Genomic DNA, 25,717 nt, shown 5'->3' with positions numbered 1-25,717 from the left:
ACAGCCACACCCTCAACGGAACACTGGACCACTTCAGTAGAATAATTTGCCCATTCTTTTTAACACTTTTTTCCTTTCCGTATCATCAAACACTCTTGGAAAGATATATTTACCCTCTTCGGGATAAAACAATAAGTTAGAAGCTTTATGCCTCCTTTCAAAAACTCCTCTTCCTTCTTCCCGTTTCAAAAACTGCAGCATTGTCCTCAGGAAAAGGGATAATTTCCCACTTCTCCCGCCTCTCCCTCTCTTTTTCTGTTGCTCCACAATAGCCATATTAAGGTCTGTTCTCTGTGCATCACCATTACCATGTGCAGTATCAGAGTAGCAGGAGCTTGGAATACTGATCAACTGGTCAAGAGACAAAGGAACAATGGCGACTTATACACCAAACCCCTTCTCAATACCCAGCGCCGCGGGCGAGGAGGAGAAAGAAAGGACAAAAAGACATTCCATCGGATTACAGTAGAGAATGAAAAACAAGGAAGAGAGGGAAGAAGCAGCTGAAGGGATGTTGCCAGAATCCCTATATCCCCCCCTCCCAAAAAAGAACTTCTGAATGAAAGAAAGAGGAGGGGATCAGACACAAAAAGGCAGCCACCTCGAAATTTAGAGACACTCCTTTTTATAAGAGCAGAACCAATGCCAGATCTATACAGTGTGAGTTAAGGCTATTGTGATATAGCCAGGTGCCTGCATGGAGAGAGGGTGATAGACAGAGAGAAAGCGAGAGAGAGAGAGAGAGAGAGAGAGAGAGAGAGAGAGAGAGAGAGAGAGAGAGAGAGAGAGAGAGAGAGAGAGAGAGAGAGAGAGAGAGAGAGAGAGATAGAGATAGAGATAGAGATAGAGATAGAGATAGAGACAGAGAGAGAGAGAGAGAGAGAGAGAGAGAGAGAGAGAGAGAGAGGGATGGAGTAAGAGAGGAAGGAAGGAGAGAGTTAGACTGGGTTAATGATATCTAAAGAGCATATGCAAATGAACCAACATCACTTCAGCAGCTTTGACGTGAATCAGAAAGTGAAGGAGGGAGGTTTCAGTCCATCCCACTGTGCACCGAGGGGAGTGAGAGGGAGTGAGATGAGAACGTATAATATTAAAGTCTATGTGACGGTACCTTGTAGGAGGACTCCTCCATTTTTTCGGAAGAAGGGACTCCCTGGCCATATAGGAGGACTGGACATGCTGCAGAAAAAGAGAGCGAGAAAGAAGAGAGAGCATGAGTAAGGAAGAGCCTCAGACTGAATTCGCTCAAATGACAGCCCTGTACAATATTCCACTGGAGCAGCACTTCTTCAATCTCTATGCAAAACACAGCAAGGTGGTTTCAACCAGTCCCTTACACACTAGAAACAGACCATGGTCTTTTAAATGTAACCACATGAGCAGTCATCGAAACACGCACGCACACACACACATACGCACGCTAACACACACCACTTTGCTCTGAGAGGTTGTGTGAGTGCGTGGGGTCGAAGTGTGTGATAAGAGTTGAAAGGGTTAACAGACTCCTAATACCTTTATCTCTGCAGTCGAGGGGATAAGGACTGGACACAGCTCTCTCTCTCTATCCTACTCCCTCTATCACTCTTCTCTCTTTGTCTGTCTGTCTGTCACTCTCTCCCCTTTCTATCTCTCTTAATCCTCTCTCACCTTTGTCTCTCTTATGCTCTCCCTGCCTCTCTCACTCTACCTCTCCCTCTACCTCTCTCTCAGACCAGACAGAGCTATCCCAGATCTAATCTGATGGTAGTCTGATCTTCCACTGAGCTCCATCTGAGTCCTCCATCCTCTCACATAGATAGGGAGGCACACACACATGCACACAGACACACACACCCTGTCACACAGCAGATAGCAGCGCCACAGCCAGGCCGTCTCCTGCCATGCTCCATGTTAATCTGCTTACTCCATATTAACTAATTGAGCTGTAGAACAAACAGTGGAGCAGGAAGGCACAGCACATTATAGCCCCAAAACGGTGTGTGTGTGTGTGTGTGTGTGTGTGTGTGTGTGTGTGTGTGTGTGTGCGTGTGTGTGTGCGTGTGTGTGCGCCACCAGCTTAGACACACACTTGATGAGTTGCCATTGAAACACATCTCCTTTTGCCTGAGAAAGAGAGACACATCTCATTTAAACGGTGGAGAGCGAAGGAGAAGAGAAAAGACGTGTTCAACAGGCACCTTTAATCAAGCACAGAGCGACCTGCTTCTCCATCTCCATCTCCTGATAAGCAGGGCACTACGCCGATGACAGATGGCTAGGTCTGACCTGACAATTTGGGATAATTTAGCTGCAGAGAGGAGAGGGCCATCACATCTCCACTTTTCATACAGAGAACGGATACTTTCAATTATAGCTGTGTCGGAATGCTGAGACATTGAATGCTGAGATGTGCACACACACACACACACACACACACACACACACACACACACATAGGCAAACACACTCACTGAGCCACACAGGCACACACAGACAAACAATCACAAACACGCATACAAACACACAGGCACACACACATTTTTTGGAGTATGATTAAAACATATTTCAGTCTCTCTCGCCAGAAGCCTTCTGACTAACAGCCTCATTAGCATATTAGTCACCTGGCAACCGAAACAACATCGTCAACTTCCTTTTTCCTGTATTGGTATTCATGTATTTCGTTTGGAGACATCCAACTACTAAACACCACTACACTCTTAGAAAAAAGGTTTCCAAAAGGGTTCTTCGGCTGTCCCCATAGGAGAACCCTTTTTGGTTCTAGGTAGAACCCTTTTTGGTTCCATGTAGAACCCTCTGTAGAAAGGGTTCTACATGGACTCAAAAGGGATCTTCTACCAATTGTCTTACATCAGATAGCGCGTTGAGTCCGCCTGCACTGATCTGTCTCATATCTCGCATAGGATAATGGGATAGATGAAAAGTAGTCTGGCTACAATGGGCTGCCACAACATAAAAATATTACCTAGGCAACATCGTCTGCTGAACCTAATTTCTGCCTCAAAACTGTCTGAATTATCTAAGTTAAACCAATAATATTGATGTTTTATTGGTGAGGAAGTCTTAGTCACCCCATTTTACATCTAGCTAAAGATTATTGTGCGTCAATGAGCAGAATTCCTGAAGTTTGACTATGGGCACGAAAGCTAGCATAAATTTATCCGGAAACAGCTGAGCCAGTGATTGAAATGTTTAGATAAAAACTAGTTCATTGCATCCGCCATGGAGCCCAGTTTAATAATATTACCGTACAGTGAGGGAAAAAAGTATTTGATCCCCTGCTGATTTTGTACGTTTGCCCACTAACAAAGAAATGATCAGTCTATCATTTTAATGGTAGGTTTATTTGAACAGTGAGAGACAGAATAACAACAAAAAAATCCAGAAAAATGTTATAAATTGATTTGTATTTTAATGAGGGAAATAAGTATCTGACCCCTCTGCAAAACATGACTTAGTACTTGGTGGCAAAACCCTTGTTGGCAATCACAGAGGTCAGACGTTTCTTGTAGTTGGCCACCAGGTTTGCACACGTCTCAGGAGGGATTTTGTCCCACTCCTCTTTGCAGATCTTCTCCAAGTCATTAAGGTTTCGAGGCTGATGTTTGGCAACTCAAACCTTCAGCTCCCTCCACATATTTTCTATGGGATTAAGGTCTGGAGACCACTGGAGACCACTTCAGGACCACTTCAGGACCTTAATGTGCTTCTTCTTGAGCCACTCCTTTGTTGACTTGGCCGTGTGTTTTGGATCATTGTCATGCTGGAATACCCATCCACGATCCATTTTCAATGCCCTGGCTGGGGGAAGGAGGTTCTCACCCAAGATTTGACGGTACATGGCCCCGTCCATCGTCCCTTTGATGCGGTGAAGTTGTCCTGTCCCCTTAGCAGAAAAAGCATAATGTTTCCACCTCCAGGTTTGACAGTGGGGATGGAGTTCTTGGGGTCATAGGCAGCATTCCTCCTCCTCCAAACACGGCTAGTTGATTTGATGCCAAAGAGCTCCATTTTGGTCTCATCTGACCACAACACTTTCACCCAGTTCTCCTCTGAATCATTCAGATGTTCATTGGCAAACTTCAGACGGGCATGTATATGTGCTTTCTTGAGCAGGAGGACCTTGCGGGCGCTGCAGGATTTCAGTCCTTCACGGCGTAGTGTGTTACCAATTGTTTTCTTGGTGACTATGGTCCCAGCTGCCTTGAGATCATTGACAAGATCCTCCCGTGTAGTTCTGGGCTGATTCCTCACCGTTCTCATGATCATTGCAACTCCACAAGGTGAGATCTTGCATGGAGCCCCAGGCCGAGGGAGATTGACAGTTATTTTGTGTTTCTTCCATTTGCGAATAATCACACCAACTGTTGTCACCTTCTCACCAAGCTGCTTGGCGATGGTCTTGTAGCCCATTCCAGCCTTGTGTAGGTCTACAATCTTGTCCCTGACATCCTTGGAGAGCTCTTTGGTCTTGGCCATGGTGGAGAGTTTGGAATCTGATTGATTGATTGCTTCTGTGGACAGGTGTCTTTTATACAGGTAACAAACTGAGATTAGGAGCACTCCCTTTAAGAGTGTGCTCCTAATCTCAGCTCATTACCTGTATAAAAGACACCTGGGGGCCAGAAATCTTTCTGATTGAGAGGGGGTCAAATATTTATTTACCTCATTAAAATGCAAATCAATTTATAACATTTTTGGCATGCGTTTTTCAGCAGGGGATCAAATAATTTTATCCCTCACTGTATGTCCCAGCTGCTTGCCATAGTTTTGAAGTAATCGCGAAAAAACAGGCCTTATTTTAGGGAATTTTTCACCCTGCCAGCTCCTATTCGTTCTATTGAGCACCGTGGTACCAACTCAACTTCCGAACTTTCTATTCCAAGCATACTGTTCTGTATCACAATGCCAGCTCATTGTTAGCAATGAGATTTACCCACGTAAACCTTGAACGTTTACCTCCGGTAATGGCTACTTGATGCGCAATCTCACTGTTCGGCTGAGTATACGTTGTGTTGACCCACGGTGCAAGAGATGGCTTACGCCTAGCCATTAAAAATGAAAAATGTTCTGGACATGGTTTAACATATTATTTTCAGAAAAAGGTGTAAAACCTAAACAAAACGCGTGTCCGTGTCCTCTTTTTCAAGATGTTGCCAATTTAAACTGCCAAAGTACATTTTTGAATGAAGAACTAAAAGATCTTTGGACCATTTTTGTTGTTTCTAAACAGCTGATAATTTGATATGTGTCGAAATCTGTTCATTATTAGGCGAATTGAGCGTATGCTGCACAGGTTCACTGACTTGCAACCAAATGGATGAGTCTAGCTCATTGATTTGTAGATATGACGCAGTTGCTACCTCAGATTATGAGCCCAGCAAGTGTCGCGAATGAGGTATGTAGTACCCGCATATGGCCACGGGGAGGAGCAAGAGAGCTATAAACCCATACAGTTTCTTGCCTTAAAAACCCTAGCCCTAACCCGAGGTATAACCTATTTTAGCATTAACCCCAACCCTAACCCTGAACAGATGGTAACCCCTAACCCTGAACAGATAGTAATCCTAGCCACAACTCTAATTCTATGGTAGGGTAGCCTAGAACACTTTTGCAAACTATTTTAGCAATCTATTATGTTAGTAAATACCATTAGTGTACTAAATAGCATTTTCATTGTTTGTTTTTTAAAATCAAAACCTATGTAAGTATTTGCTGTTTTTTTATTATTATTAGTTAATTTATGGTATTTACTATTGCAAGGCAGAACACTTGATAAACATGGCACATTATTATAATTTTTTTCAAATGTGGTTTGAACTGGGTGTGACCTTGTAACGTCTATGTGAAAGTCCAGCAATTGGCGTGGGATAGGTGGGGCAGGTTTGAGACTGATCTCAGGAATTATTAAGAAAAATACACTTGAGTGGTGTATCCAGGGAGAATACGATCTTCTGAAATTTAATTTGTGGTGTTATGCCCCCATCTATTGGAATTATTTTGCAGTAATTTTTTTTGAAGCAGTGTGTTGATCAGCCAATCAAAGTTTCTATACCTAAGGTCACCGAATTAAGTGTATATCCTTACTGAAGTAGTACTTACTCAGAATTGCAAAACATAAAATATGTTTTGCATTTACATTTTAGTCATTTCGCAGACGCTCTTATCCAGAGCGACATACAGGAGCAATTAAGGTTAAGTGCCTTGCTCAAGGGCACATCGACAGATTTTTCACCTAGGGATTTTCCCATTGATTCTTGAAGATTATAACTTGTACCCCATTAGAACCCAAAATAAAAGCTTGTTTGACTTCAATGTTTGTAAACGAAAAACATGGTTAACTATATATGCTTTACAGTGTTTGTTTACAAACATTGGACTAAAACAAGCTTGTATTTTGGGTTCTGATGGAGAATGAGAGTTGACCTAAGATCATGAGGCATTTATAAGTTATATTATTTTCTGAATCAATGGGTAGATATCATTCATTTATAAGTTCAAAAATGGATTTGGATCCAAAAATGGATGTAGTAAATGCTAGTAACACAGACACTGGACACAGACACTGGAAATTAGCAATATATACAGTACCAGTCAAAAGAGTGGACACACCTACTCATTCAAGGGGTTTTCTTTATTTTTACTATTTTCTACATTGTAGAATAATAGTGAAGACATCAAAACTATGAAATAACACACATGGAATCATGTAGTAACCAAATAAGTGTTAAACAAATCAAAATATTTTTTATATTTTAGATTCTTCAAATAGCCACCATTTGCCTTGATGACAGCTTTGCACACTCTTGGCATTCTCTTAACCAGCTTCACCTGGAATGCTTTTCCAACAGTCTTGAAGGAGTTCCCACATATGCTGAGCACTTGTTGGCTGCTTTTCCTTCACTCTGTGGTCCGACTCATCCCAAATCACCTCAATTGGGTTGAGGTCGGGGGATTGTTGAGGCCAGGTCATCTGATGCAGCACTCCATCACTCTCCTTCTTGGTAAAATAGCCCTTACACAGCCTGGAGGTGTGTTGGGTCATTGTCCTGTTGAAAAACAAATGATAGTCCCACTAAGCACAAACCAGATGGGATGGCGTATCACTGCAGAATGCTGTGGTAGCCATGCTGGTTAAGTGTGCATTGAATTCTAAATAAATCACAGACAATGTCACCAGCAAAGCACCCCCACACCATAACACCTCCTCCTCCATGCTTTACGGTGGGAACTACACATGCGGAGATCATCCGTTCACCCACACCGCGTCTCACAAAGACATTTGGACTCAAGACCCAAGGACAAATTTCCACCGGTCTAATGTCCATTGCTCATGTTTCTTGGCCCAAGCAAGTCTCTTCTTCTTATTGGTGTCCTTTAGTAGTGGTTTCTTTGCAGTAAATCGACCATGAATGCCTGATTCACACAGTCTCCTCTGAACAGTTGATGTTGAGATGTGTCTGTTACTTGAACTCTGTGAAGCATTTATTTGGGCTGCAATTTCTGAGGCTGGTAACTCTAATTAACTTATCCTCTGCGGCAGAGGTAACTCTGGGTCTTCCATTCCGGTGGCGGTCCTCATGAGAACCAGTTTCATCATAGCGCTTGATGGTTATTGCGACTGCACTTGAAAGAACTTTCAAAGTTCTTGACATTTTCCGTATTGACCTTCATGTCTTAAATGAATGATGGACTGTCGTTTCTCTTTGCTTATTTGAGCTGTTCTTGCCATAATATGGACTTGGTCTTTTACCAAATAGGGCTATCTTCTGTATACCACCCCTACCTTGTCACAACACAACTGATTGGCTCAAACACATTAAGTAGGAAAGAAATTCAACAAATTGACTTTTAAGAAGGCACACCTTTTAATTGAAATGCATTCCAGGTGACTACCTCATGAAACTGGTTGAGAGAATGCCAAGAGTGTGCAAAGCTGTCATCAAGGCAAAGGCTGGCTATTTGAAGAATCTCGAATATAAACTATATTTTCATTTGTTTAACATTTTTTTGGTTACTACATGATTCCATATGTGTTATTTCATAGTTTTGAAGTCTTCACTATTATTCTACAATGTCGAAAATAGTAAAAATAAAGAAAAACCCTTGAATGAGTAGGTGTGTCCAAACTTTTGACTGGTACTATAAGTCTGGGCAGCAAGCTCTGCTGTCATCAATCACTAGACCAGAAATAGTCAGAAGTTTACATTTTTTCCCTACTTCCTCTTTACGCAGATGTAAGCACACTTGACACCATCGAGGTTCGGATGTATACTTTCTACATGAGTTGTTCTTTTTCAGTTTCATCCTAAGAACAGATTGTAGTGGTAAAATAAAAAGGGAAATTTTTTTGGGTGCCATTTAGGGGAAAAGGATTTCTAAGCATCACTCCAGTCAGAAGAGGCTCAGCGAAGGTTCGTTTCAATTAATTTGCTATGGCCTTGCGCTAGTAATCCAGCTCAGCCAACATTCTTTGGCCGTTTTTCAGACTTGGGTGAATTTTGACTCGTTCTATTGTCCAGCCTAGCAGTAGCCTCCCGAGTCAGCTGCTGTGCTTAGCTTTCCCAATGATACGATCGCGGAGAAACATGCTGATCTACGGACTGATTCTGATAACAGTCAAATCAAATCACATTTTATTTGTGAAATGCTTACTTACAAGCCCTTAACCAACAACGCAGTTTTAAGCAAAATAAGTGTTAAGTTAAAATTGAAAAAGAGCAGCAGTAAAATAGTCCGAGTAGCCATATGATTAGCTGTTCAGGAGTCTTATTGCTTGGGGGTAGAAGCTGTTAAGAAGCCTTTTGGACCAAGACTTGGCGCTCCAGTACCGCTTGCCGTGCGGTAGCAGAGAGAACAGTCTATGACTAGGGTGGCTGGAGTCTTTGACAATTTTTAGGGCATTCTTCTGACACCGCCTGGTATAGAGGTCCTGGAAGGCCAGGTCTCTCATCGTTGTCGGTGATCAGGCCTATCACTGTTGTGTCGTCGGCAAACATAATGGTGTTGGAGTCGTGGCAGATGTGTTGATCAGCGTGGCAGATCAGCGTGGCAGATGTGTTGTTACCTACCCTTACCACCTGGGGGCGGCCCGTCAGGAAGTCCAGGATCCAGTTGCAGAGGGAGGTGTTTAGTCCCAGGGTCCTTAGCTTAGTGATGAGTTTTGAGGGCACTATGGTGTTGAACGCAGAGCTGTAGTCAATGAATAGCATTCTCAAGAAGGTGTTCCTTTTGTCCAGGTGGGAAAGGGCAGTGTTAGTGCAATAGAGATTGCGTCATCTGTGGATCTGTTGGGGCGGTACACACATTGGAGTGGGTCTAGGGTTTCTGGGATAATGGTGTTGATGTGAGCCATGAACAGCCTTTCAAAGCACTTCATGGCTACAGACGCGAGTGCCACGGGTCGGTAGTCATTTAGGCAGGTTACCGTAGTGTTCTTGGCCACAGGAACTATGGTGGTCTGCTTGAAAAATTTTGGTATTACAGACTTAGTAAGGGACAGGTTGAAAATGTCATTGAAGACACTTGCCAGTTGGTCAGCGCATGCTCGGAGTACACGTCCTGGTAATACGTCTGGCCCTGCGGCCTTGTGAATGTTGACCTGTTTAAAGGTCTTACTCACATCAGCTACGGAGAGCGTGATCACACAGTTATCCGGAACAGCTGATGCTCTCATGCATGCTCGTGTCACTGGGCAGCTCATGGCTGTGCTTCCCTTTGTAGTCTGTAATAGTTCGCAAGCCCTGCCACATCCGACGAGCGTCGGAGCCGGTGTAGTATGATTCAATCTTAGTCCTGTATTGACGCTTTGCCTGTTTGATGGTTCGTCGGAGGGCATAGAGGGATTTCTTATAAGCGTCCAGGTTAGAGTCCCACTCCTTGAAAGCGGCAGTTCTACCCTTTAACTCAGTGCGGATGTTGCCTGTAATCCATGGCTTCTGGTTGGGGTATGTACGTACGGTCACTGTGGGGATGACGTCATCAATGCACTTATTGATGAAGCCAGTGACTGATGTGGTGTACTCCTCAATGCCATCGGAAGAATCCCGGAACATTTTCCAGTCTGTGCTAGCTAAACATGTCTACAACTTCAGGGTAATTTGAACGGGCTAAGCAAGCTTTTTATGTCAGTGAAGGAAGAGTTAGTTGACTAGCTCGCTAGCTATGTCAGTAAGCTAACTAGCTACAACCACAGACATAAAAAAAACAGTTAGCTACACAGCTGACCAAGACACTGCACCTGTGACCAACGTCCTTGCACAGAATTTGTGCAGGAGATAGCCACCAACTATTAAATCTCTGTCACAACATTTTAATAATTTAGCTAGCTAGTTATTCTGCCTATTTCATGGAGAGTTATACAAGAGTGCAGTGATATTCAAAATTAGGAACTATGTTTTCATTTTTTGAATGGCGGATGCTCAATATTCAACTTTGAATATGAGTTCCATATCCTACAAGACAGATCGGTCACAGAGTTTCTAAACCCAGAGGCACAATATCGCGAGACTTCCGGGAACGCTTGCGAAACAGACCAAACAGAGCAGGCAGGGGGTTTGGGGTTTGAGAAGTCAATGAGAGAAGGGAAAGATTCTTCCTTAGTTGAACATTTTCTCGAAATCTAAAGGCACAACCTAGAATCGAGCCAATGGCTTAAGTAGTTGAACATGTTATTACTCCAACCTCGTGAAAGTGACAAACTGACACGTTTTCATTTTCATGAAAAACAACTTTATATCGAAGGAGTGCCTTTGATTTGACGGCCTGCACATCCTCAGTTCGGCGCGAGACAACAGTTACACCAGATGGCGTGTTTCTACGCATGAGCTTAGCTAGCTAACGTCACCATGACATCGCCTACAAGTGTGATCAGGGATTTCTATTGGAGAATACATTTTAAGCAATTTTAGCCTATCTTCATACTGTACTGTCTTTGAATTGGTTGAGGGACGACTCCTTGTTGCAGCCGGGCGCATACACGCTGACTTCGGTCGCCAGCTGTACAGTGTTTCCTCCAACACATTGGTGCGGCTGGCTTCCAGGTTAAGTGAGCAGTGTGTCAAGAAGCAGCGCGGCTTGGCGGTGTCATGTTCCGGAGGACGCATGGCTCTCGACCTTCGCCTCTCCTGAGTCCGTACGGGAGTCGCAGCGATGGGACAAGACTGTAACTACCAATTGGGGAGGAAAAAAATAGGTAAAAAGTACCAAAACAAATACATACAAAATAAATAATGCAACCTTATAAAAGTTATCATGTTTTAGATAAAACTATACTAAATATATTCACGTCACCAAATAACTGATTAAAACACACTGTTTCGCAATGAAGGTCTACAGTAGCCTCAACATCACTCTCTGGGGTAGCACCATGGTGTAGCCGGAGGACAGCTATTTTCCGTCCTCCTCTAGGTACATTGACTTCAATAAAAACCTAGGAGGCTCATGGTTCTCACCACCTTCCTTAGACTTACACAGTAATTATGACAACTTCCAGAGGACGTCCTCCAACCTATGAGAGCTCTTGCAGCATGAACTGACATGTTGTCCAGCCAATCAAAGGATCAGAGAATGACTCTAGTACTGAAAGCATAAGCTATAGCTAGCTACAGTGCATAAAATGTGGTGAGTAGTTGACTCAGAGAGAGAAAGACAATAGTTGAACAGTTTTTAACAAATTCATTTCTTCAAAAATTAAGGAGAAGCAGCAGAGAGAGAGAGAGAGAGTGAGAGCAAGAGCAAGCTAGCTATATTTCAGATTATTTATTTCACTTTCAATTTGTCCAATAGAAGCTTGTTTGCAACTGTTTGGACTAATGATTACACCCTAGATCAGTTAGATGCAGGCAAGAGTGTGCAAGGTGGTATTGAAAGTGTCACTAGCTAGGTTTCCATCCAATTGGCGACAGATTTTCATGCAAATATTCTAAAATCCACATGAAAACATGCGCATTTTCTCACCAGAGATGTGTTTCCATCAAATTAACTGTTGCAGATATAAGGCTGTGCGTGATGACGTAGTCCACATAAAAATACCTTTTGCGGTTACATTTCCATGTACCAAATAAAAAATACAAGTTGAACTCTACTGATGGTTTTCTCACCAAAAATGTGGCATTATATAGTGAGTGTGCCCACTCTGGTGTTGGCACATAAGCTCTAGCCCACAGCGCTAACTGCGCGCTGTTGGCTAAGAGCACCTGTATAGCTTACATGATGAGATTATTATTATGGACAAAAAAGAGACATCATTTTTTGGGGTCAAACGGCAGCCAAGCATCGATTATCATCTCACCAGAATATCCGACATGTACTTTACTCGCATAAAAAGGTTGGATGGAAACTTGGTAAGTGTCTGTCACCTTGATTTCTCCAATTCGTCCCACGACCTGTGCACCTGCGTTATAAACTTTCATTCGTAGGCTACGTTGTAGCAGCCTCATGATGGATATAGGGAACATTCGAGTATCATGCAGTAGCCTAAACCTATCGATGTTACATTGAATGGAATATGAATGACAGTCATCCAATATGCTGTAATAGAAATAAGGCCATGCCCATAAAAAAACAATCGTCCTCCCTAATCTTAAACAGCACCGACCGCCACTGTGTAGTATAAGCCAACATTATACAGTGACATAGTGTAGTATAAGCCTACATTATACAGAGACATTAGTACATGACTGTACTAGGTCCAGAAGCTTTGCCACAAGTTTAAAAAGCCTCTTTGTTTTCCTACAGAGCTGAGTCTCTCTCACAGTCACAGGGCCCTACTTTCCCCTACGCCTGAAATAGAGAGGGCTCTGTTGAAAAGTGTATGTGTGTGTGTGTGTGCATTCGTGCGTGTATGTGTGTGTGTGTGCGTGCATGTTCGTGTATGTGACATAAAGTTTGCACTGACTTAACCATTGCTCCACAAAATCTACAGACCCTTATTAATTTGCAAGTTATTAACTTTCTTTGAGACTGAAATTAAAGTCACAATATCAATTGGACCCAGTGTACAGTACAGTAGGTGGAGGGATACAGTAGCCGTGGTTCAGCTGTGTTCTTAGGTTAGTTCACCAGGGGCCAGCCCAGTGTTCATAGTCCCAGTCCACATATGCTTGGCGTCGTGTTACCACCCAGGTATGTGTTGTCATGGTAACAGCATGCCTGGTAGTGTCAGTTGAGCCCAGCATTTCGTTCAATTCAGCTGTGAGGACGGAAAAATGCAAACATGGATGGGCTTTTGACATCTCCTTTTCGCTCTGCTATCTTTTCCCTACCTCGCTACATAAACTCATACTACAGCTAGCATCAACAAGATAGACAGAAATAGTCTCTGTGGTCTGTAATTTCTGTTTTCTGTACTCCTAAAGAAATAAGCCCTGAGTTGGCAATAACTTAGACTTCACCTTTAAGAAAGAGTTTGGTTTGGTTGTAGGTTAGGTCAGATGGTAATTTAGAAGAAATAACTTGTGTGAGAACTACGGCCGTAGCTTTTTCAATAACTGTATTTCAGCAGAGGAACTGAACTGCAAACCCACAAAGGGTGTAGTGCATAGTAACGCTATCATCTCGGCTAAAGCTTGTAGCCTGCTCCTAGATCTGTATTGTTTGGAGTGACAATGACCATAGGACTTGGCAAGACAGCACAAACAGATCTGGTTCCAGGCTATGAAGGTTGGATTTTCTTCTGTAGGGCAACATCAACTGAGTTTCAAAGGTATAGAGTGACATGAGATAGTCTTGAACCAGGAGCTTCACGGTAACATGGAAACAGCTGTTACTGTTTTGACGGAAGTGACCCTATACAGCTTTGGAAGCCTCTCTAAGAAGTGGATCTGTGTGTGTGTCTGTGCGTGCACACATGTGTGTGTGTTAACTAAAGGCAGAATCCTAACATCAAACATGCACGTGGAACTCACAACTGACCCTTTTTGCACTAACTTTTTTGACTCATCACATACGCTGCTGTTACTGTTAATTATCTACATTTTACATTTACATTTTAGTCATTTAGCAGACGCTCTTAACCAGAGCGACTTACAGGAGCAATTAGGGTTAAGTGCCTTGCTCAAGGGCACATTAACGTCATTTAGCAGACGCTCTTAGCCAGAGCGACTCACAAATTGGTGCGTTCACCCTATAGCCAGTGGGATAACCACTTTACAATTTGGGGGGGGGGGGGGGGGGGTTAGAAGGAATACTTTAGCCTATCCCAGGTATTCCTTAAAGAGGTGGGGTTTCAAATGTCTCCGGAAGGTGGTGAGTGACTCCGCTGTCCTGGCGTCGTGAGGGAGCTTGTTCCACCATTGGGGTGCCAGAGCAGCGAACAGTTTTGACTGGTGACTAGGCAACAACTATCTTGTTGCCTAGTCACTTTATCCCTAACTATATGTACATATCTTCCTCAATTACCTCGTACCACCACACATCGACTCGGTACTGATACCCTGTGTATATAGCCAAGTTATCGTTACTAATTGTGTATATATTCTTTGTGTTATTATTTTTATATTTTTATATTATTTATCTTTTTTTCTCTCTCTCTCATTGTTGGGAAGGGCCTGTAAGTAAGCGTTTCACTGTTAGTCTACACATGTTGTTTCCGAAGCACGTGACAAATAGCATTTGATTTAATTCCTCCCAAATCTCCCTTTGACAAGAATGCCAGATTCACACAAAAGATGGAGCTTAGTGCCACAACTCAGGATCCATCCCTAAGTCTACAGACATGACACACTGTTGAAAAGAAGTGAAACTGGCAGACACACTTTTACTCTAACCACAGAAACGCATACATGGTCCTACTTCGCCATCCCTTTGGCAAATCAGACCATGACTCCATCCTCCTGCTTCCTGATTAAAAGCAAAAACTCAAACAGGAAGCTCAGTACGGAAGTGGTCCGACAAAGCAGACACTAAGCTACAACATTGCTTCGCTAACACGGACTGGAAATAATCAGGGATTCATTAGATAACATTAAAGAGTTTACCACATCAGTCAAAGGCTTCATCAATAAGTGCATCGATGATGTCGTCTCCACAGTGACCGACCGTACGTACGTACCCTAACCAAAAGCCATGGATTACAGGCAGTATCCGAGCCGAGCTAAAGGCTAAAGCTGCCGCTTTCAATGAACGGGACACGGACATTGAGGCTTACAAGAAAGCCCACTACGACATCTGACGAGCCATCAAACATGGAAAAGGTCAATATAGGACTAAGACAGAATCCTACTACACCGGCTCTGACACTCGTCGGATATGGCAGTATTTGCAGACTATAACGGATTACAAAAGGGATACCCAACCGTGAGTTGCCCAGTGACGCAAACCTCCCACACGAGCAGAATGACTTCTATGCTCGCTTCGAGGCAAACACTGAGCCAGGCATTAGAGCCACTGCTGTCCCAGATGACTGCATTAACTCGCTCTCCGTGGCCGATGTGAGTAAGACTTTTAAACAGGTTAACACTCGCAAGGCCATTGGGCCAGACAGAATACAAGGGCGCGTTCTCTGAGCATGCGCAGACCAGCTGGCAAGTGTCTTCAAGCACATTTTCATCTCCTTGTCCCAGTCTGTAATCTCAACATGTTTCAAGCAGACCACCATTGTCCCTGTTCCTAAGAACTGAAAGGTAACCTGCCTAAATGACTATCGTCCCATAGCACTCACATCTGTAACCCTGAAATGCTTTGAAAGGCTGGTCATGGCACATATCAACACCATCATCCCAGACACCCTGGACCAATTCAAATTTGCATACCACCACAACAGATCCACAGATGTTGCAATATATATTGTATTCCACATTGCTCTCTCCCACCTCGACAAGAGGAATACCTACAGTTGAAGTCGGAAGTTTACATACACTTAGGTTGGAGTCATTAAAACTTGTTTTTCAACCACTCCACAAATTTCTCGTTAACAAACTATAGTTTTGGCAAGTCGGTTAGGACATCTACTTTGTGCATGACACAAGTAATTTTTCCAACAATTGTTTACAGACAGATTATTTCACTTATAATTCACTGTATCACAATTCCAGTGAGCAGAAGTTTACATACACTAAGTTGACGGTGCCTTTAAACAGCTTGGAAAATTCCAGAAAATGATGTCATGGCTTTAGAAGCTTCTGATAGGCTAATTGACATCATTTGAGTCAATTGGAGGTGTACCTGTGGATGTATTTCAAGGCCTACCTTCAAACTCAGTGCCTCGTTGCTTGACATCATGGGAAAATCCAAAGAAATCAACCAAGACCTCAGAAAAAAAATTGTAGACCTCCACAAGTCTGGTTCATCCTTGGGAGCAATTTCCAAACGCCTGAAGGTACCACGTTCATCTGTACAAATAATAGTACGCAAGTATAAACACCATGGGACCACGTAGCCGTCATACTGCTCAGAAAGGAGATGCGTTCTGTCTCCTAGAGATGAACGTACTTTGGTGCGAAAAGTGCAAATCAATCCCAGAACAACAGCAAAGGACCTTGTGAAGATGCTGGAGGAAACAGGTACAAAAGTATCTATATCCACAGTAAAACGAGTCCTATATCGACATAACCTGAAAAGCCACTCGGCAAGGAAGAAGCCACTGCTCCAAAACCGCCATAAAAAAGCCAGACTACGGTTTGCAACTGCACATGGGGACAAAGATCATACTTTTTGGAGAAATGTCCTCTGGTCTGATGAAACAAAAATAGAATTGTTTGGCCATAATGACCATCGTTATGTTTGGAGGGAAAAGGGGGTTGCTTGCAAGCCAAAGAACACCATATCAACCATGAAGCACGGGGGTGGCAGCATCATGCTGTGGGGGTGCTTTGCTGCAGGAGGGACTGGTGCACTTCACAAAATAGATGGCATCATGAGGAAGGAAAATTATGTGGATATATTGAAGCAACATCTCAAGACATCAGTCAGGAAGTTAAAGCGTGGTCACAAATGGGTCTTCCAAATGGACAATGACCCCAAGCATACTTCCAAAGTTGTGGCAAAATGGCTTAAGGACAACAAAGTCAAGGTATTGGAGTGGCCATCACAAAGCCCTGACTTCAATCCTATAGAACATTTGTGGACAGAACTGAAAAAGCGTGTGCGAGCAAGGAGGCCTACAAACCTGATTCAGTTACACCAGCTCTGTCAGGAGGAATGGGCCAAAATTCACCCAACTTATTGTGGGAAGCTTGTGGAAGGCTACCCGAAACGTTTGACCCAAGTTAAACAATTTAAAGGCCATGCTACCAAATACTAATTGAGTGTATGTAAACTTCTGACCCACTGGGAATGTGATTAAATAAATAAAAGCTGAAATAAATAAATCTCTCTACTATTATTCTGACATTTCACATTCTTAAAATAAAGTGGTGATCCTAACTGACCTAAGACAGGGAATTTTTTACTAGGATTAAATGTCAGGAATTATGAAAAACTGAGTTGAAATGTATTTGGCTAAACTTCCGACTTCAACTGTATGTGAGAATGCTGTTAATTCAGAAAGTATTCAGACCCCTTGACTTTTTCCACATTTTGCTACGTTACAGCTGTCACGCCCTGGCTCTGGGGACTCTTATATGTTGAGCCAGGGTGTGGATTTTTCTATGTTATAGTTTTCTATGTTGTGTTCTAGATCGTTTAGTTTCTATGTTGGCCAGGGTGGTTCCCAATCAGAAACAGCTGTAGCTTGTTGTATCTGATTGGGGCCCATACTTAGGCAGCCTGTTAGCACATGTTTATTGTGGGATCTTGTTCCGGAAGGTTTGTGTTCAACCCAGGACTTCACGTATCGTTTGTTTTGTTGTTTTGGTTCGTGTTGTGTACTGCAATAAAGGAATGTACGCATATCACGCTGCACCTTGGTCCGCTTCATCTTATAACGATCGTGACAGAAGATCCCACCTCGACTGGATCAAGCAGCGTGACGAGGAGAGAGGATGGACTTGGGAGGAGATGAGTGAGAGTCTGGCAAGAGGGATGGAGGCCTTGAGCACGGGGGAGAGACAAGCCCAAAAAAAAATTAGTGGGGGGCTCACGCCGTGGACGACGAGGCAGCAGGAGGCCGCGATAGAGCGGTTCAGCCGGTTAGCAGAGGAGGCCGCCAGGTTACGGGGGCTACTGGTCACGAGGGAGAAGGAGAGTGTGGAGGCACGGCGAGAGGAACTGGTTAGGCAGCAGAGGGAGCGGAGGTTTATGAGGAAAACCAGTCCCGCTCCTCGCACCAAGCAAGTGGTGTTTCACCAGTCCGGTCCGGCCCGTTCCTGATTCCCGCACAAGGCCAGTGGTGTGTGTTCCCAGTACGGTCAGGCCCGTGCCTGCTCCCCGCACTAAGCCTGTGGTGCGTGTCGCCAGCCCGGTCCGGCCTGTTCCTGCTCCCCGCACCAATCCAATGGTGCGGGGCGTCTGCCCGGTCCGGCCCGTTCCTGCTCCCCGCACCAAGCCAGTGGTGCGCGTCATCAGCCCGGTCCGGCCTGTACCTGCTCCCCGCACCAAGCCAATGGTGCGCGTCGTCAGCCTGGTCCGGCCTGTTCCTGCTCCCCGCACCAAGCCAATGGTGCGCGTCGTCAGCCCGGTCCGGCCCGTTCCTGCTCCCCGCACCAAGCCAATGGTGCGCGTCGTCAGCCCGGTCCGGCCCGTTCCTGCTCCCCGCACCAAGCCAGTGGTGCGCGTCGCCAGCCCGGTCCGGCCTGTTCCTGCTCCCCGCACCAAGCCAATGGTGCGCGTCGTCAGCCCGGTCCGGCCCGTTCCTGCTCCCCGCACCAAGCCAGTGGTGCACATCGTCAGCCCGGTCCGGCCCGTTCCTGCTCCCCGCACCAAGCCTATGGTGCGCGTCGTCAGCCCGGTCCGGCCCGTTCCTGCTCCCCGCACCAAGCCAGTGGTGCGCGTCGTCAGCCCGGTCCGGCCCATTCCTGCTCCCCGCACCAAGCTAGTGGTGCGCGTCGTCAGTCCGGCACGGTCCGTGCCTGTTCCACCGGTGCCTGGTCCGGCACCGGTCAGCTGCTCCACGCCGGAGCCAGAGCAATCAGCTCCACCGGTGTTTAGTCCAGCTCCGGTCAGCGGGGCCAGACCAGACCAGGGGCGTAACGGGGGGGTAGAGAGAGTGTGGTGGTCACGCCCGGAGCCGGATCCGCCTCCGAGGCGGAATGTCCACCCAGCCCCTACCCTCTTGTGTTTGGTTGGCGCGGTCGCAGTCCGCGCCTTTGGGGGGTACTGTCACGCCCTGGCTCTGGGGACTCTTATATGTTGAGACAGGGTGTGGATTTTTCTATGTTATAGTTTTCTATGTTGTGTTCTAGATCGTTTAGTTTCTATGTTGGCCAGGGTGGTTCCCAATCAGAGACAGCTGTATATAACGATCGTGATAACAGCTTCATTCTAAAATTGATTACATTGTTTGTTTTTTCTCATGTCAATCTACACACAATACTCCATAATGACAACGCATAACCAGATCGTTCAACATTTTTGCAAATGTATAATAAAAAAATTAATAAATGAAATATTACATTTACGTAAGTATTCAGACCCTTTACTCAGTATTTTGTTGAAGCACCTTTGGCTGCGATTACAGCCTCAAGTCGTCTTGGGTATTACGTTACAAGCTTGGCACACCTGTACTTGGGGAGTTTCTCCCATTCTTCTCTGCCGATCTTCCCAAGCTCTGTCAGGTTGGATGGGGAGCGTCGCTGCACAGCTATTTTCAGGTCTCTCCAGAGATGTTCAATCGGGTTCAAGTCCGGGTTATGGCTGGGCCACTCAAGGACATTCAGAGACTTGTCCCGAAGCCACTCCTGAGTTGACTTTGCTGTGTGCTTAGGGTCGTTGTCCTGTTGGAAGGTGAACCTTCGCCCCAGTATGAGGTCCTGAGCACTATGGAGTAGGTTTTCATCAAGGATCTCTCTGTACTTTGCTCCATTCATCTTCCCCTCCATTCAAGTCTCCCAGTACCTGCCGCTGAAAAACATCCCAACAGCATGATGCTGCTACCACCATGCTTCACCATAGGGATGGTGCCAGGTTTCGTCCAGACGTGATGCTTGACATTCAGGCCAAAGAGTTCAATCTTGGTTTCATTAGACCAGAGAATCTTGTTTCCTTTTGGCAAACTCCAAGCAGGCTGTCATGTGCCTTTTAGCGAGGAGTAGCTTCCATCTGGCCACTCTACTATAAAGGCCTGATTGGTGGAGTGCTGCAGAAATGTGTTGGTATCCTTCCCCAGATATGTGCCCCGACACAATCCTGTCTCGGAGCTCTATGGACAATTACTTCGACTTCATGGCTTGGTTTTTTCTCTGACATGCACTGTCAACTGATGGACCATATATAGACAGGTGTGTGCCTTTCCAAATCATGTCCAATCAATTGAATTTACCACAGGTGGACTCCAATCAAGTTGTAGAAACATCTCAAGGATGATAATTGGAAACAGGATGCACCTGAGCTCAATTTCGAGTCTCATAGCAAAGGGTCTGAATACTTACGTAAATAAGGTATTTCAGTTTTTTGCAAAAATTATCAATTTGCAAAAATTGATAAAAAACTGTTTTTGCTTCGTCATTATGGGGTATTGTGTGTAGATTGATGAGAAAAAAATAATATTCATTCAATTTTAGAATAAGGCTGTAACGAATACTTTCCGAATGCACTGTAGCCTTGTTATTGTTACTTATTTATTGTATTACTATTTTCTATTTTTATTTGCTAATTTTCATAATTTTTTAACTGTGCATTGTTGGGAAAGGGCTTGTAAGCAAGAATTTCACGTTAAAGCCTACACCTGTTGTTTTCGGCACATGTGAAAAATAAAATGTGATTTGATTTGACACAACAAGTGTGTTGTTGTGTGTTTGTGTGTGTCAGTAAGTACTAGGTCTGGGATGAGGAGAGAGGGGGTGTTTGGATGCAGTAGAGCAGAGCAGAGTGGAACTAGAGAGCGCAGTGCTAACATTTGTGTACACCACAGGAGGCCAGCAAGCACAGCATTCTTTGTTTGTGTTTTTATGAGAAACACATGGGCTTCTGGCACAATCCTCTCCTTCACTCTCTCTCTATCCATCCCTCGTTTTCTGTCCTCCTCTCTAACCAGTGGTGGAAAAAGTACCCAATTGTCATACTTGAGTAAAAGTAAAGATGCCTTAATAGAAAATGACTAAAGTAAAAATGTAAGTCACCCAGTAAAATACTACTAGAGTAAATGTCTAAAAGTATTTGATTTTAAATATACTTAAGTATCAAAAGTAAATGTAATTGCTAAAATATACTTAAGTATCAAGAGTAAAAGTATAAATCATTTCAAATTCCTTATATCAGGCAAACCAGACAGCACCATTTTCTTGTTTTTTTAATTTACGGATAGCCAGGGGCTATCTCAAACACTCGGGACACCATTTACAAATGAAGCATGTGTGTTTAGTGAGTCTGCCAGATCAGAGGCAGCAGGGATGACCAGGGATGTTCTATTGATAAGTGCGTGAATTTGACCATTTTCCTATCCTTCTACATTTACATTTACATCATTTAGCAGACGCTCTTATCCAGAGCGACTTACAAATTGGTGCATTCAACTTATGATAGCCAGTGGGACAACCACTTTTTTTTCTTCTTCTTTTTTTATGGGGGGGTGGGGTAGAAGGATTACTTTATACTATTCCAGGTATTCCTTAAAGAGGTAGGGTTTCAAGTGTCTCCGGAAGGTGGTCAGTGACTCCACTGTCCTGGCGTCGTGTGGGAGCTTGTTCCACCATTGGGGTGCCAGAGCAGCAAATAGCTTTGACTGGGCTGAGCGGGAACTGTGCTTCTGTAGAGGTAGGGGAGCTAGCAGGCCAGAGGTGGATGAACGTAGTGCCCAAAAATATGAATAGTAAAGTAAAGTACTTAAGTAGTACTTTAAAGTATTTTTACTTAAGTTCTTTACACCACTGTCTCTAACTCTCTCTTCTCAATACCTCTCTCTGTAACTCTTTCCTTCTCCCCGTGTCTATCGTTCTGTGTCCTTCTCTACTCTTTTGCTAAGTCTGTTTGTCCTTCTCTCCGTCTCCCCCACTTTCTCTCTCTATTCCCCTCACTCTCCCTCTCTCCTCCCTCCTCTCCATGCCCCAGCCTTTCTTTAACCCTTTTTCTTGATTCCCATAATCTTATTTCCAATCCTATTGCCCACCACTTTCCCTTGCTGCCCCGCGCCCTACAGGCAGCAGACACAATCCTCTTTAGCTAATCTAAGAACCTGCTGGTGCCAGGGACTCCTGCAACACTCCTTTACTCACGTTTCATTTCTGATCTTGCAAACTAGCATGGACGCCCACACATCCAGCCTCACCGCTCTGGTCACAGCGAGAGAGAGAGGAGAAACTCCATATAGTGAAGTGCCTATTTTGATAGGCAGTGGACCATTGTCTCTGACTTGATTCATTTCAGACACGCACGCACGCGCGCGCACACACCACACACACACAGAGAGAGAGAAATGACACATTGGGGAAACTCCAGAGAGTATTTTCTATTGAGCTGTCACCCACCATTACCTAACACTAAGGTGTACAGTCGTGGTCAAAAGTTTTGAGAATGACACAAATATAAATTTTCACAAAGTCTGCTGCCTCAGTTTTTATGATGACAATTTGCATATACTCCAGAATGTTACGAAGAGTGATCAGATGGATTGCAAAATATGCCATGAAAATGAACTTAATCCCCAAAAAACATTTCCACTGCATTTCAGCCCTGCCACAAAAGGACCAGCTGACATCATGTCAGTGATTCTCTCGTTAACACAGGTGAGAGTGTTGACAAGGACAAAGCTAGAGATCACTCTGTCATGCTGATTGTGTTAGAATAACAGACTGGAAGCTTTAAAAGGAGGGTGGTGCTTGAAATCATTGTTCTTCCTCTGTTAACCATGGTTACCTGCAAGGAAACATGTGCCGTGATAATTGCTTTGCACAAAAAGGGCTTTACAGGCAAGGATATTGCTGCTAGTAAGATTGCACCTAAATCAACCATTTATCGGATCATCAAGAACTTCAAGGAGTGAGGTTCAATTGTTGTGAAGAAGGCTTCAGGGCGCCCAAGAAAGTCCAGCAAGCGCCAGGACCGTCTCCTAAAGTTGATTCAGCTGAGGGATCGGGGCACCACCAGTGCAGAGCTTCCTCAGGAATGGCAGCAGGCAGGTGTGAGTGCATCTGCACGCACAGTGAGGCAAAGACCTTTGGAGGATGGCCTGGTGTCAAGAAGGGCAGCGAGGAAGCCACTTCTCTCCAGGAAAAACATCAGGGACAGACTGATATTCTGCAAAAGGTACAGGGATTGGACAGCTGAGGACTGTGGTAAAGTCATTTTCTCTGATGAATCCCATTTCCGATTGTTTGGGGCATCCGGAAAAAAGCTTGTCCGGAGAAGACAAGGTGAGCGCTACCATCAGTCCTGTGTCATGCCAACAGTAAAGCATCCTGAGGCCATTCATGTCTCAGCCACAGGAGTGGGCACACTCACAATTTTGCCTAAGAACACAGCCATGAATAAAGAATGGTACCAACACATCCTCCGAGAGCAACTTCTCCCAACCATCCAAGAACAGTTTGGTGACGAACAATGCCTTTTCCAGCATGATGGAGCACCTTGCCATAAGGCAAAAGTGATAACTAAGTGGCTCGGGGAACAAAACATTGACATTTTGGGTCCATGGCCAGGAAACTCCCCAGACCTTAATCCCATTGAGAACTTGTGGTCAATCCTCAAGAGGCAGGCGGACAAACAAAAACCCAAAAATTCGGACAAACTCCAAGCATTGATTATGCAAGAATGGTCTGCAATCAGTCAGGATGTGGCCCAGAAGTTAATTGACAGCATGCCAGGGCGGATTGCAGAGGTCTTGAAAAAGAAGGGTCAACACTGCAAATATTGACTTGTCAATAAAAGCCTTTGACACTTATGGAATGCTTGTAATTATACTTCAATATACCATAGTAACATCTGACAAAAATATCTAAAAACACTGAAGCAGCAAACTTTGTGAAGACCAATACTTGTGTAATTCTCAAAACTTTTGACCACGACTGTAGTGTTGTCAGGCTGCCGACAGGGGAGACTGATACATTATAACTAAACCATAAATCAAGACCAAAACAACATGCCACACAAGCATCCACACTAGACATGACCATCACAAACCTTTACATAACGCTAACATAACCATTAACTAACCCAAACACATTGAAAAAACTATTGCAAAAGCGATGGAAAAGTTCCACTCCCTTGGGAGCATGACAATGAAAGAATTCAGTAAAGAAAATTAAGACCTAAGCAGAGATATAAAAACATGAAATATAAAAAAGATTCAACTTCTGGAGGTACATGTCAAGAAAACAGTAGTTGTGGAATGAAAGAAGACTTTCAACATACACAAACCACAGTAACCAGAGAAAACAACACCACACACACACAGCGTTAGTCCTCCTGTTTCCTTGTTTGTGTGCTTTGTTTTTCCCGTCTCAGGGCTGAACACTCCTTGTTCACAGAAGCAGAAAGTCTGGTTAACTGTTAGCTCTCGGCAGTGTGTGTGTGTGTGTGCGAGCGCATGCGTACGGGCTTGCGTGCGTGTGTATAGCTCTCCTCCATATCCTCTCCTCTCCTCCCTCTTTCTCTCCATCTAAAATTAATCTCCTCCAGCGAGTCGCCCTCCTCTTGTCATCTCCCATAATTCACGCTTCTATGGTTTCTCATGAACATGCACAAAAGTAGGTAGCTAACGACTGACACAGACACACACACACACACACACACACACACACACACAACCCCAGAATAGGCTCCAAGCCATCTGCTGTTGCCATGGTGAGCCCATGTGTTGCCTTGACGATGGCTTATTTTGCACACTAATGGCCTGTCCTTTTTGCCAGGCAACAAATTGCCACGGTGATGCAACCGCACCTGCCTCTCCTTCGGTTACGCATTGCCGTGGAGGTGTCGCTGTTGCCGCAGCAACGGCGACTATAATCACCCGGCAAGGGCAAATGCTCAGCGGAGAGCCTCGGCCAGACCAGCTGTTCAGTACGGAGAGAGAAAGAGTGAGTGAGTGAGTGAGAGAGAGAGAGAGAGAGAGAGAGAGAGAGAGAGAGAGAGAGACAGAGAGAGAGAGAGAGAAAGTGAAAGAAAGAATGAAGGAATGCAGCCCTGTCTAGGCCAACAAGATCTCATAGTTTCACTTCGAAATTGGACTAATTATGGATAAATGTCTATTTTTGACGCATTCATTGCACGTGGTTACACGGTTAATTCCGCGTGGTTACAGGTTTAAAACAGAAACAATTCAAAGGGTTACGTTTAGGTATTATTTCAGAGTGGTTAAGGTTAGGGCTATGTTTTGGGAAAGGCTTAAAAAACAAACTAACCATCAAGTATTCTCCCGGCTTGCTAGAGCATTGTGAACTGCCGTGGTGCAGTGGTCAGAACAGCACCCTTCGCCTCTGAGCCTCATGAGTTGGCGCCAGTGCAATAGTGACAATAGTTGTACATTTGTGGGGTGAGAGCCGAGTAAAGCATATATAGACGTTCTCAGGACCTTTTGAAACGTCCGAAATCAAAGTCTATTTCTAGAGATCAGCCTGGTCAGTGCCCGTGTGGAGTAGCAGCACAGAGGGGACTATCTTTTTCTCTCCCTTTCAGTCATTGCTGGCATGCTCTAAGCTGCTGCGCTAACTCTTCTTGATACACACATACGTAAACAAACGCAAACTGT

At 44.4% G+C, this 25,717-nt stretch overlaps 1 protein-coding gene across 1 annotated transcript in view; it reads right to left on the bottom strand.

Moving 5' to 3' along the window:
- The window catches only part of foxn3 (forkhead box N3), an 83,320-nt gene that overhangs the window by 34,145 nt on the left and 23,458 nt on the right, over positions 1-25,717 (bottom strand). The window contains 1 exon segment of the mRNA XM_084182101.1: positions 1,115-1,182. Within this exon segment, the coding sequence (XP_084038227.1) occupies positions 1,115-1,182 (68 nt within the window).

The sequence above is a fragment of the Coregonus lavaretus genome (assembly GCF_964263955.1).
Source record: "Coregonus lavaretus genome assembly, chromosome: 18".
Classification (NCBI taxonomy): domain Eukaryota; kingdom Metazoa; phylum Chordata; class Actinopteri; order Salmoniformes; family Salmonidae; genus Coregonus; species Coregonus lavaretus.
The sequence above is the reverse complement of the archived record's forward strand: the minus strand, read 5'-3'. Positions and strand labels throughout refer to the sequence as shown.